The sequence below is a fragment of the Triticum aestivum genome, chromosome 3B (genome assembly GCF_018294505.1).
Source record: "Triticum aestivum cultivar Chinese Spring chromosome 3B, IWGSC CS RefSeq v2.1, whole genome shotgun sequence".
NCBI lineage: Eukaryota > Viridiplantae > Streptophyta > Magnoliopsida > Poales > Poaceae > Triticum > Triticum aestivum.
Genome location: NC_057801.1, coordinates 637,409,107 through 637,419,937, shown reverse-complemented (window position 1 = coordinate 637,419,937; position 10,831 = coordinate 637,409,107). Strand labels below are relative to the sequence as shown.

Sequence of the window (10,831 nt, the reverse complement as noted above, 5' to 3'; positions counted from 1 at the left end):
TACGGTCGGCTGTGGCGGCGGCGGAGGTGGAGGAACAGCTCCTTGGCTGCTGGAGGACGCCGATGGCCGTGGCTGCGAGTCGGCGGCCCGAGCCACCGCGGCTGCCTTCAAGATTTTGGCCGGCCGAGCCGCACTTTCGGCCGGGTTCCGGTCGCGATTTGTCGGCCGTCGCCTTCACCTCGTGCCTTCGTCGCCTTCGTAGGAACCGCCAGCGCGGTGGCGCGAATCTGGGGCGGCGGGCGAGGGGCGGTGGCATGGACGCGACGGCGGAGGGCGAGTTCGTCGCGACGGCAGCGGAGGTGGCGACGTGGGTCAGCCCACCGGCTGCGGCGGCGGCGGAAGGCGGGGGGACGGGCGGGCGGTCGCGAGCGGGAAGGCAAAGGAACTGGCAGTTGGTCATTTCACGGGCGGCCGTGGTTTTACACCACTTGTATCTCGTGATGTATATTTGCATCGCAAGGTGTTGAATTATACATCATCGGGAGGCGAGGTCCAATTTTTCTTTTACATATGGATAGTCTGTTGTAGCAGCGCTTTCTATTCTCGAAGCTTTAAAAGTTAGTTATTTTTACATATGAATCGTCTATTAAAGATGCTCTAATGCTGAAACCTTGTGCCCTCCGAGCTTCAACCAGGCTACGGCAGGTGGACAAGGTACGACGGCGCTGATCAACAAGTAACAAGTTGTACGTTTTTGCTAGAACCAAGACTATGGGTGCCACAACGGCTATGGTGGAGTTACCACCGGCGTGTTTTTTTCTACAAACCATGTACGGATTTTCTGCGACCCGGGTCGACGGCGACAACACTTGCCTGCAATCATTTTCAATTTTGCTACTATCAGCGTCATTGTTTGCTACATGCCTCACAACTTAGCTGCGACGTGCGGCGACGGCGGCGACTTTTTTGCTTCGACTGCCGCTGATTTTTGCTACATCCATTCATGGATTAGCTGCAACCAGCAACAACGGTGACTACGATCTTTTGCTGCAACTATGCTTCGATTTTGCTACCACCGGCAAAGATTTTCGCTACATCCATGCATTTGCGCCGGGGCATTGCGACGACGGCGGCGCAAGGAATGTTGCAATCGCATTTACCGGATGCTGGAACCGCAATGGGAATTTGCTGGAACCATGGGCTAACAGAAACTGGACCCCGCGAACACGAGCTCCCCGGCGATGACCATGACCAAGCGGGGGGTGTTGTGGTTGCGGTGGAGAAATGTTGAAACCATGGCCCGCAAATGCTGGAAGCGGCTGCCAGTTGTTGGGATATAACTAATGAATATAACCCACCCATGGCGGTTTACCAAGTTGAAGCCCATGAAGACGTGGAAGATGGCGATTTACGAAGGAAACTTATTAAGAGGCCCAAAGCCCAAAGGCGGGTTAGGGCCCATAAGTGTAAACCGTCATATGTGTATGACTTATATTGTAAGATATGCGGGGTTAGATATCGAGCCGGACACGTTTATGAGCCGGCCGGGATTCTGTAAGCCGCGGGGCGTCAACCTATGTATATAAAGGGACGACCTGGCGACGGTTTAGGACAAGAAACAACAGATCGAAAGCCAGGTCAAACGTATTCGCTCCCTGGTAATCGAAACCCTAGCAATACCACCTCAAACTGGATTAGGCTTTTACCTTCACCATAAGGGGGCCGAACCAGTATAAACTCCTCGTGTCCTTTGTCCCGTTTAACCCCTTTAAGCTAACTACGTCGCAATGGCTCCACGTCTAAGTCCTTTCACTAGGACATCTGCCGTGACAATTCCACGACACCAGTGCTACGAGCAAGCGGCGAGTGTTTGCACGTGTCGATGGTCGGCGGCGACGGAATTGCTACGACTTCATCGCCCAGCTGCGGCGACGATGACAGTGGCTAGCTGTGATCTACGGGGGTGGGTGCGACGAGGTGCAACCTGTTGTGAGGTCAATGGCCGACGAGTGGGTGGCCCGCGATGAGGTGCGGCGAGGGACGGATGGAGGGGGCAGTAGGAGAGCGCGGCGCCTCGGCGAGCTACGCGAGACGCGGGCGCGTGGGGGAGGGGGTGCATGCGCAAGACGCGGTGGGAGACGTGGGTGCTGCGTGAGGAAGAAAGGGGCTCTAATGAACCATTTTTCTATAGATCCGACGGTCTATACGATTGGCATCGGAAGGCCCGCGCGCGACCGGTCGATACTTTGGGGCGCTTATCAGATGCCTCTCTTTTTAAGAGTTACAAAGTTGAGTCATCTATTTTGGAACGGAGGGAGTTTTTTAGCAGAAATGTCCATGATTTTAAGAAATACTCCCTCCGTTCCTAAATATTTGTCTTTCTAGAAATTTTAACAAATGACTACATACGGAACAAAATGAATGAATGTACACTCTAAAATATGTCTATATACATCCGTATGTGATAGTCCATTTGAAATCTCTAAAAAGACAAATATTTAGGAACGGAGGGAGTAACTAATTATTTTAGATAAGCATAACTTATTGTAGATATATTTTTATTGTCATCATTACATTACATGCAAAATTTAAAAAAGAAATAGAGAAAAATTCACTCTAGGTCACTAAACTTGAGCCGGGTGACACATTTGAACCACTACTTCAAAATACCTGAACTACGGTCCAAGTACTTGCGCTAGAGGTTCATTTTGGTCCATGTATACGATTTTGTGTACGTATTTACTGACTTGGCCGAGTCAGCGGCCGCCAGCTCGGCTTTGACCGCCACACTGTCGTTCCTTTCGTGAGTACAAGTCCATCCGGGTTTTTTTTTTTTTTTTGCAAAACGGCATACGGCCGGCAGATCGATCCATGGTCCCTCTGCATCCATCCCCACGCTGCCACGCAGTCACGCACCCTTCTAGTCACCCGATCGGTCCCCAGCCTACTCGAGGTGGTCGTGCGGCCTGAGCGGCATATAAATTTGTCAGGAATGTGCATATTTCAGATAGAATGACAGCCGAGCCGACTACTGAACATTCAGATATTCAAGTTTCACGGAGGAAAACATTTCCTATGTCAGAAATGGATGATATTATTATTTAACATAATACTATATAAATTACCTGAGGGTCATGAGACCCCAGAATATGGGATAGATGATTTTGACAGCAAGTGAATTGCTGGAGATAACAGGAAGGGCTCCCTTGTAGATCCCATAAGCAAAGGCGCCATTGCCACTTAGACAGGCCGGCACATTTTGTTGACTGAAAGAAGTTAAGCTCGTATCGCATGCTAATGCAGTCATGTCTGATGACCAAGGGAAGTGAAAGCACATCTCCTTGGAGCAAGCCAGTGACATCAAATTGCAGTTGTTGTTTATCTCGCATTCCGATTGTAGGCAGGAGGCAACACGCTGAATCGCAAGAACATACCAACATCCACCTGCAATCTGGAAATGAAAGACACATATGAATAATCAACAGTGCCTATAATAATTTAGCATGCATGGTCCCTTCAATTAGCACCAGCTGTGCTACTATATTCAGGTCGTGGTGTGCGTGCGCGCGCGGAGAGAGCAATGCACTACCGGACTTGTGCCGCCGCACGCGCCGTCGCCTGCATGCGCTCGGTTCAGTGGGGCTTCGCCAATCGCCATGGCGTCTTGGCGGCAGCGCCGGCTGAATAAAGATCACTTGTGAGCAGCTCAGCGTGGCGCCTGGCGACGCCAATGCCGACGAGGTAGGCGACGGAGGTGCTCATGGTGCCCTCGAGCATGCAGCCGAGGTAGCGCTCGAGCACGCGCGGCATGTCGCCGGGCTTGACGTCCATCCCCTGAAGGTACTTAACGACGGGCGCAAGGTCGACGGTGATGCTGGCGTGGAGCACCTGCGGGTGGCGGCGGAGCAGGTGCGGGAGCTCGTCGCGGCGGACGCCAATCTTGCCGAGGTAGTCGAGGACGGGGACCATGTTCTTGCGGATGTTGCAGCCGAGGGCGAGCGGGTAGGCGGCGAGGTCGTCGAGGCCGAGGCCGAGGGAGCGAAGGAACTCAGACGCACTCCCGCATTGTCCGGCGTTTTTACAAAAAAAAACACCCCGAATAGACTAGTATTCACCTTAGGCACGACTAGGTGACGGTCAAAGCAAGCTGGCGGCCGCTGGCTCGGCCAAGTCAGCAAATACGTAGATGAAATCGTACATACGGGCCAAAGTGAACCCCTTGCGCAAGTACGTGGACCGTAGTTCGGATATTTTAAAGTAGTGGTACCAAAGTGTCACCCGGCTCGAGTTATGTAACCTACAGTGAATTTTTCAAAAAGAAATATTCTATCAACCACTGTACATACTCCTCCGAGAAACAATAATAACGGAAGTGGGATTTCCCCTTCGAAGCAACACGCCGGAGTCCAGTTCACTCCGCTGTACGATCCCATCCCCTCCGCATCGGCAAGGCACCGCGCCGACGCCGATCGCTCCCCACCCAAGGGCGGCCGGCCGGCGGGGCGAGCATGAAGGCCCTCGGCGCGCACGCCTCCGATCTGCTCCGCGGCCCGCACCTCGTCCGCGCCACCGTGCTCTTCTTCGCCTGCGCCGCCTCCTTCCTCGTCGGCTACCGCTGGTCCGACGCCTCCGCGAGCCCCCTCTTCTTCTCGTCCGTCTTCTCCCCGGCGTCCCCCTCCTCCCGCATATCGTCTCGCTCCCCTTCCGTCGCCATCTCGCCTAACTCCAACATCTCCTTCGACCCATCCCTAATCCCCGCCCCCGCAGCTGCTCCGCCCGCTTCGTCTACCCCCAATGCCCCGCCGCCGCCTCCAGTGGCATCTCCGCCGCCTCCAATGCCAACTCCGTCGCCGCCGCCTCCAACGCCAACTCCGTCGCCACCACCGCCGCCTCCCCTCCCGCCCTCGCCCCCTCCCCCGCCCGTCCGCCTCGGCATCGTCGGCGAGGACGGCGCTATGCGGGACGACTTTGACATCGGCGCCGTCGTCAACGAAACCGATCTGGCCACCGACGAGGGCGCGCCGGAGGAGCTTGGCAACGCGGGCGCCGGCGGCGGCAACAGGGCCCGGATTGGGAAGTTCCCTGCCTGCCCCGCGAGCATGAGGGAGTACATTCCCTGCCTCGACAACGACGAGGAGATCAGGCGGCTGCCCTCCACGGAGCGTGGGGAGCGGTTCGAGCGGCACTGCCCGGCCAAGGACAAGGCCCTGAGCTGCCTCGTGCCAGCCCCCAAGGGGTATAGGGCGCCCATCCCCTGGCCTCGGAGCAGAGACGAGGTGAGTATCTGTATTGATTCTTGCCGGTTCAACTGGTAAAGAACCTTTCGGTTTTACTGCAATGGAATAGTATGTCTTTGTACTGTAGTAATCTTCTTCTTGGGTTTCTGCTAGCACCTCTCTGCACACAGGGTTTATTGTTTCACCAATCACAGCACTCAAAGTTTTAGCTTGAATGAACTAGACATGATTTAAGCAACATTTGATGTATGCCATTATTGCTGCAGAATCGAATTGAACCAACTGGGTTGGCTTTTCCCGCAGAAACTGCAGCATCCATGTAATGGAATTTATGTACTTCTGTGAATTGCAGGTGTGGTTTAGCAATGTACCTCATACACGCTTGGTTGACGACAAAGGAGGGCAGAATTGGATTACCAAGGCTAAAGATAAATTTACATTTCCTGGGGGAGGAACCCAGTTCATACATGGAGCAAGTCAATACCTGGATCAGATATCTCAGGTTTCCCTTGATTATATATTATAAATTACTCAAATCTTTTTGGAAACGTGAAAGGTAACTTCAAATTGCTTAAAACATGAAAGCAAACGAGTAGTTTCTAGAGAGTGTATAAGTAAAAGTAGAACATAACACATATGGGTTCTAGATGCATCCGTGCTTAACAGGAACATGCAAAAGACAAATAACCGCTAAAGTTTCATGGACTGCATCAGCTTCCACTGCTAAAAAACCTCTACCATTTCTGAATCTCATTCGAAGCACATGTTTCTCTGTTTGTCCAGATGGTACCAGATATTGCATTTGGCTCTCGCACTAGAGTTGTTCTGGATGTTGGCTGTGGTGTAGCAAGTTTTGGCGCATACTTACTTTCACGTGACGTGTTGACATTGTCCATTGCCCCCAAAGATGTTCATGAGAATCAGATACAGTTTGCTCTTGAGCGTGGTGTTCCTGCAATGGTGGCAGCATTTGCAACACACAGACTATTATATCCCAGTCAAGCATTTGAGATTATCCATTGTTCCCGCTGCAGAATAAATTGGACACGTGACGGTGAGCACTCATTTTGATGTGTAGTTTTACTTTATTTATTTTCTTGATAATGCACCTACTTTATTCCTTCGATTGACAAACCACTTAATTCCTGTTGTCATAATTTACCTTTTCTAAGATGGAATCCTGCTCCTGGAGGTTAATAGAATGCTAAGAGCTGGTGGGTATTTTGCTTGGGCAGCACAGCCTGTTTATAAGCATGAAGAGGCCCAGCAAGAGGCGTGGAAAGGTATTGCTGCTTAGTACTATGTGATAATTTTGTTTCTTTAGGGCTATATACACTATGTGTCAATTTACACTGTTGTTATTTTTCCACAAGATGCATCCATAGTTGTCCATTTGTTGATTTTAGGATCTAGTCAGAGTAAAGTCTTCTTTTGTTTTCAAACCGGATTCCCGTTGACTGGTAATGGAAAAGGAAGTTCATTAGGACTAGAGGGAAACGAGTCTGATGCACTGCCAGAAAACTCGATCTTGAGCTACAGGCATTACCTAATGGATCTGTTTTTGATCGTGCTATCCTATTGCAAAATACAAACTGATCTCAGCCAGAACAACTTAACACAGTCTTGACAGGAAAAATGTTATCATATTGTGTATGCCTGTATCTTTGGCATACACAAATGCTTTGACCTGAATTCTGTGCTCTACTACCTATTTGGCTGTTCCCGGTTTCCCGCATAAGTTAAATTGCACAACTAGAAAGAGGATGGATTCCTATGGTTACACATGAACAATATTTTTCTAGTAACAACTATCTACGCCAAACTGCTAATATGCACAGATGGCCTGATTAAATCTACAGTATGCCAGAGATATTCTTTCATGTGAAGGATGACGAAAATTGGAAGTGCATAGTTTAAACTGCAAATCCTTGGGATGTTGTAATAATAGTTTTTGATAACATTACTTATATCAGGTCAAGAAGCCTCTGATAATGAAATGCTGCATTGTTTTTTGTTTCCAAAATGATTGCTCACAGATAAATTTATTTGTAGAGATGGAGGACCTCACAACCCGACTTTGTTGGGAGCTTGTGAAGAAAGAGGGATATGTTGCTATGTGGAGGAAGCCTGTAAATAACTCGTGCTATATGAGCCGTGATCCAGGGGTCAAACCTCCACTTTGTGATACTGATGATAATCCAGATAATGTCTGGTATGTTTCGACCTCACTTGACCCGGTTTTATTATTGAAGCCTCAGTTTAACACTTTAGTCACTTCTTGGATAAGTCTTGGCAGTGGAAATAACTTAATAACTCTCATTACTGGCCACATTGTTTTCTCTGTCATTAAGATCTTTAATTCTTGTCGGGCCTTAAAATAGCACTTTAGATGCGAACGATCTTTCATTTCCATCATCATTAGCAAGATCTGTCAAGCATTTGCCATCAGTATGACAATACCTGATAAACACAAAGCATGTTGACAGCAAAATCTGCAAGAATGTGGCGTATAATTAATGTTGGGGCAACAATGTGCTTTAACCTGTTCATCTTGTTGTTTGCACTGCGATCATTTAACAGATGCTGAAATTCATATAGACTGCTTCTCCTTTCTTGGACTATATTATACTGTTACTGAGCTTATTTGACACAAACTTTTTTTGCGCTATACGTTCTCTTCGGTTTCAGGTATGTTGGTCTGAAAGCATGTATCAGTCGACTACCTGTGAATAGTGACGGATCAACTCCCTTTCCATGGCCTGCACGCTTAATGGAGCCTCCAAGGAGACTTCAAGGTGTTGAAATGGACGCCTACTCATCAAAGAATGAGCTTTTCAAAGCAGAGACGAAATTTTGGGATGATATACTCGAAGGTTATATTCGTGTTTTCAAGTGGAAAAAGTTCAAACTCCGGAATGTAATGGACATGAGGGCTGGATTTGGAGGGTAATTTATTTGCTCAAAGCCCTTTCTTTCCTGGTCCCTCCATTCTCTCTCTTGTTGTTTCAAACATAGAAATAGCCTCCAATCACCTCTGACCATTAGAAGGTTGTTAGCAAAGCTACTAGATGGAGGACTCACATTTGTTTGGATGAATACAGACCGAGAATACATGGAAATACTGCTGGAACCGATGACCTCGGCTGTCACAACCTTTTGCTCTAATACCAGGCTATGGGTTGTCCTGAATACAAAATAATTAGCAGATCAGACTTTTGTGCTTGATGTGGAATATTGTTTGTTTTGCTGAACATCTCATTTCTATTACCAATTTTGCGTGTAGGTTTGCTGCTGCATTGATCGGTCGCAAGCTTGATTGCTGGGTGATGAATGTTGTTCCTGTTACTGAGCCAAACACACTGCCTGTAATTTATGACCGGGGACTTCTTGGAGTGGCCCATGACTGGTAAGTTTTTGGTATATTCGTTGCCTGGCATAATATTAAGTTGGAATTGCTCTTCCTAAAAAAATATTGCACTTCAACATGGAGTTCTAAGCATAGCATATCAGCCACATTTTCTTCTCATTGCATCTTGTCTTCCTGAAGTGTTTGAATGAGTTCCTCAGAACGAGTTGCCATGCATTGAATTAGCCAACATTTTTTATTATAATATTATCAGTGCTTTGCTTCCTATATTTTCCGGACATCAAACTTCTTTCTAAGAAGCAGCTGGTAGATGCTTGACGTGAATGAGCTCATGGCATAGTTTCCACCTTTTTCTTGAAGAAGAAGAAAAGGCACCCAAAGGGCATCATGTAGTTTCCACCTTGATATTGCCCATTCTGCAATTTATATGTTTATATGGACAGGTGTGAACCATTTGACACATATCCAAGGACTTATGATCTGCTGCATGCATTCGGGCTATTCTCAAAGGAGCAGAAAAGGTAACCAGCTCTTTTGAACATAAATTCATGTTAGTTCTTTGTTCAGATTTCTTGACAAAAGATATGTAGAAATCTCCATGGTTGTATAACCCAGGAAACCCAAGAATACAATTGAGAACAAACTGCTGCTTTAGGCCTTCTAGCCTTTAGCAAAACATGTAAACAATTGAGGTGCTTACGTTAAAGGAGATGGTTTATTACATGGATGCCCGGCTATGTAACTAAGTTGCACTGTTTAAGCACCCGGTTGACAACACCTTGCTTGGATTATTGTGTCATCTATTACTCTGTGGTAGTTGTAATGCAGAAGAACCGACCTTGCGTCATTCATCGGATATACCTTATTTGCAGTTCACCATATTTTCTCTCATTACCAGGTGTAACGCCTCAATTATCTTGCTTGAGATGGATCGGATACTCAGACCTGGTGGTAGGGCGTATATCCGTGATAAAAAGGAAACGATAGTGGAGATCAAGGAAATAACAGACGCGATGGGATGGAGATCCACCATACGTGACACTGCTGAAGGCGCGTATGCTAGCAGGAAGGTTTTGATGTGTGACAAGCCGATGGTGCGCTAGCCGATCAGGCAGAGCATTCTCCGGCAAGCAATGCTGTGGCGGGTGCCTGCGGTTTTAGTTCTCCGGCACCGTTGGAACCGACTACAAGAACTGCAGTGGACTGGAGATTGACATTGTGCTCCGTAGATAGGTTATAGGTGGAGGTCAAAGCTGTAACTTAATTCGATTCATCATTTGTTTGTACAAGTCCGATCTAGCTCGGCGTGTTTTTGTTGTAACATATATATACGGTGATCGAAAGAAGACTTGGCAAAGGTTTTGGATGAGTTCTTTTTTTTCTTCAAGGAAAGAGAATGGATGAGATATCTGTTGTACTGGGCTGTGATGAAAATAGTGGTTGCTCCTTTGCGTGCAGGGTGTCTCTATTCTACTGACCGAGGTTTACAAATGTTCTATTGCTGTTAACGTTGGTCCATTGGATCTCATGTAGAATTGGAGTTGTGTCGACAGCTTTTCCATGTCAACTTTTATGTAGCATTGATATGTTCTTCCATGCTGTATGTGGTACAGTTCCATACTTGCATGCTATATGTGGGGGTGAAAAATGACAAGCTGGAAAATCGAACAAAAAATTACGTATACAACTATAAGACGGACAGGAGCATTCTGTTTTGATCGGTCTGTAGGATTTTTTTTTGCTTGTTTGTTTTGGAAATGAGCAATAGGATTGTAACACTTTTTTTTTTTGAGAAATGTAACAATTTTTTAGGGCACTAGGATTTTTTTTTGAGACAAACTAGGATTTTTGTTAAAACTTAATTAGAGCAAGTAGGGGTTGGAACATTGTATTCTGATTTTTAGTTTAGAGTCCAATCGGCATCACTGACCATGGGCTCTCACAAAGCCCAACAGGCCGAGCAATAAGAGCGGAGCCCTAAACTATACCACTCTAAGAAAATCTATTTTTTTTCTCACAAAAAAAAAGAAAATGTAAATAACTATGAGATCCGTCTCACCTAATGCCAAACAAATTGACTCGGCATGCGGGCAAAGCTCAATTATGTACTGATTGTGGACAGTACTATCTTCTCCACATACACAAGAATTGTTACCACCGGCCTGAGTACAGTTCATGAGCTCCCGCACATGTGAGTACAGTCCATGAGGGGAGTATATCATTGTGATACCATGACTCAAGTGCTCCCATGCTCTAAGTTTAAAAAAGGTCAAATTTGGAAGTGTTA

General features: G+C 47.3%; 1 protein-coding gene across 2 annotated transcripts; it reads left to right on the top strand.

Annotated features, from left to right (window-relative positions):
• Window positions 1-4,299: 4,299 nt before the first annotated feature.
• On the top strand, window positions 4,300-10,001 carry LOC123071401 (probable methyltransferase PMT11). Of its 2 annotated transcripts, XM_044494942.1 has the most exons (9): window positions 4,302-5,216; window positions 5,530-5,679; window positions 5,961-6,231; window positions 6,350-6,460; window positions 7,230-7,389; window positions 7,866-8,123; window positions 8,461-8,583; window positions 8,988-9,065; window positions 9,443-10,001. In XM_044494942.1, the coding sequence occupies exons 1-9, from the start codon at window positions 4,449-4,451 to the stop codon at window positions 9,645-9,647; spliced, it is 2,124 nt and encodes a 707-aa protein (XP_044350877.1). In that variant the 5' UTR covers window positions 4,302-4,448; the 3' UTR covers window positions 9,648-10,001. The 2 variants fall into 2 exon arrangements, with proteins under 2 accessions (XP_044350878.1, XP_044350877.1); XM_044494943.1 differs by lacking the exons at window positions 8,988-9,065; window positions 9,443-10,001 and having other exon boundaries at window positions 4,300-5,216; window positions 8,279-8,470.
• The last annotated feature ends 830 nt before the right edge of the window (window positions 10,002-10,831 follow it).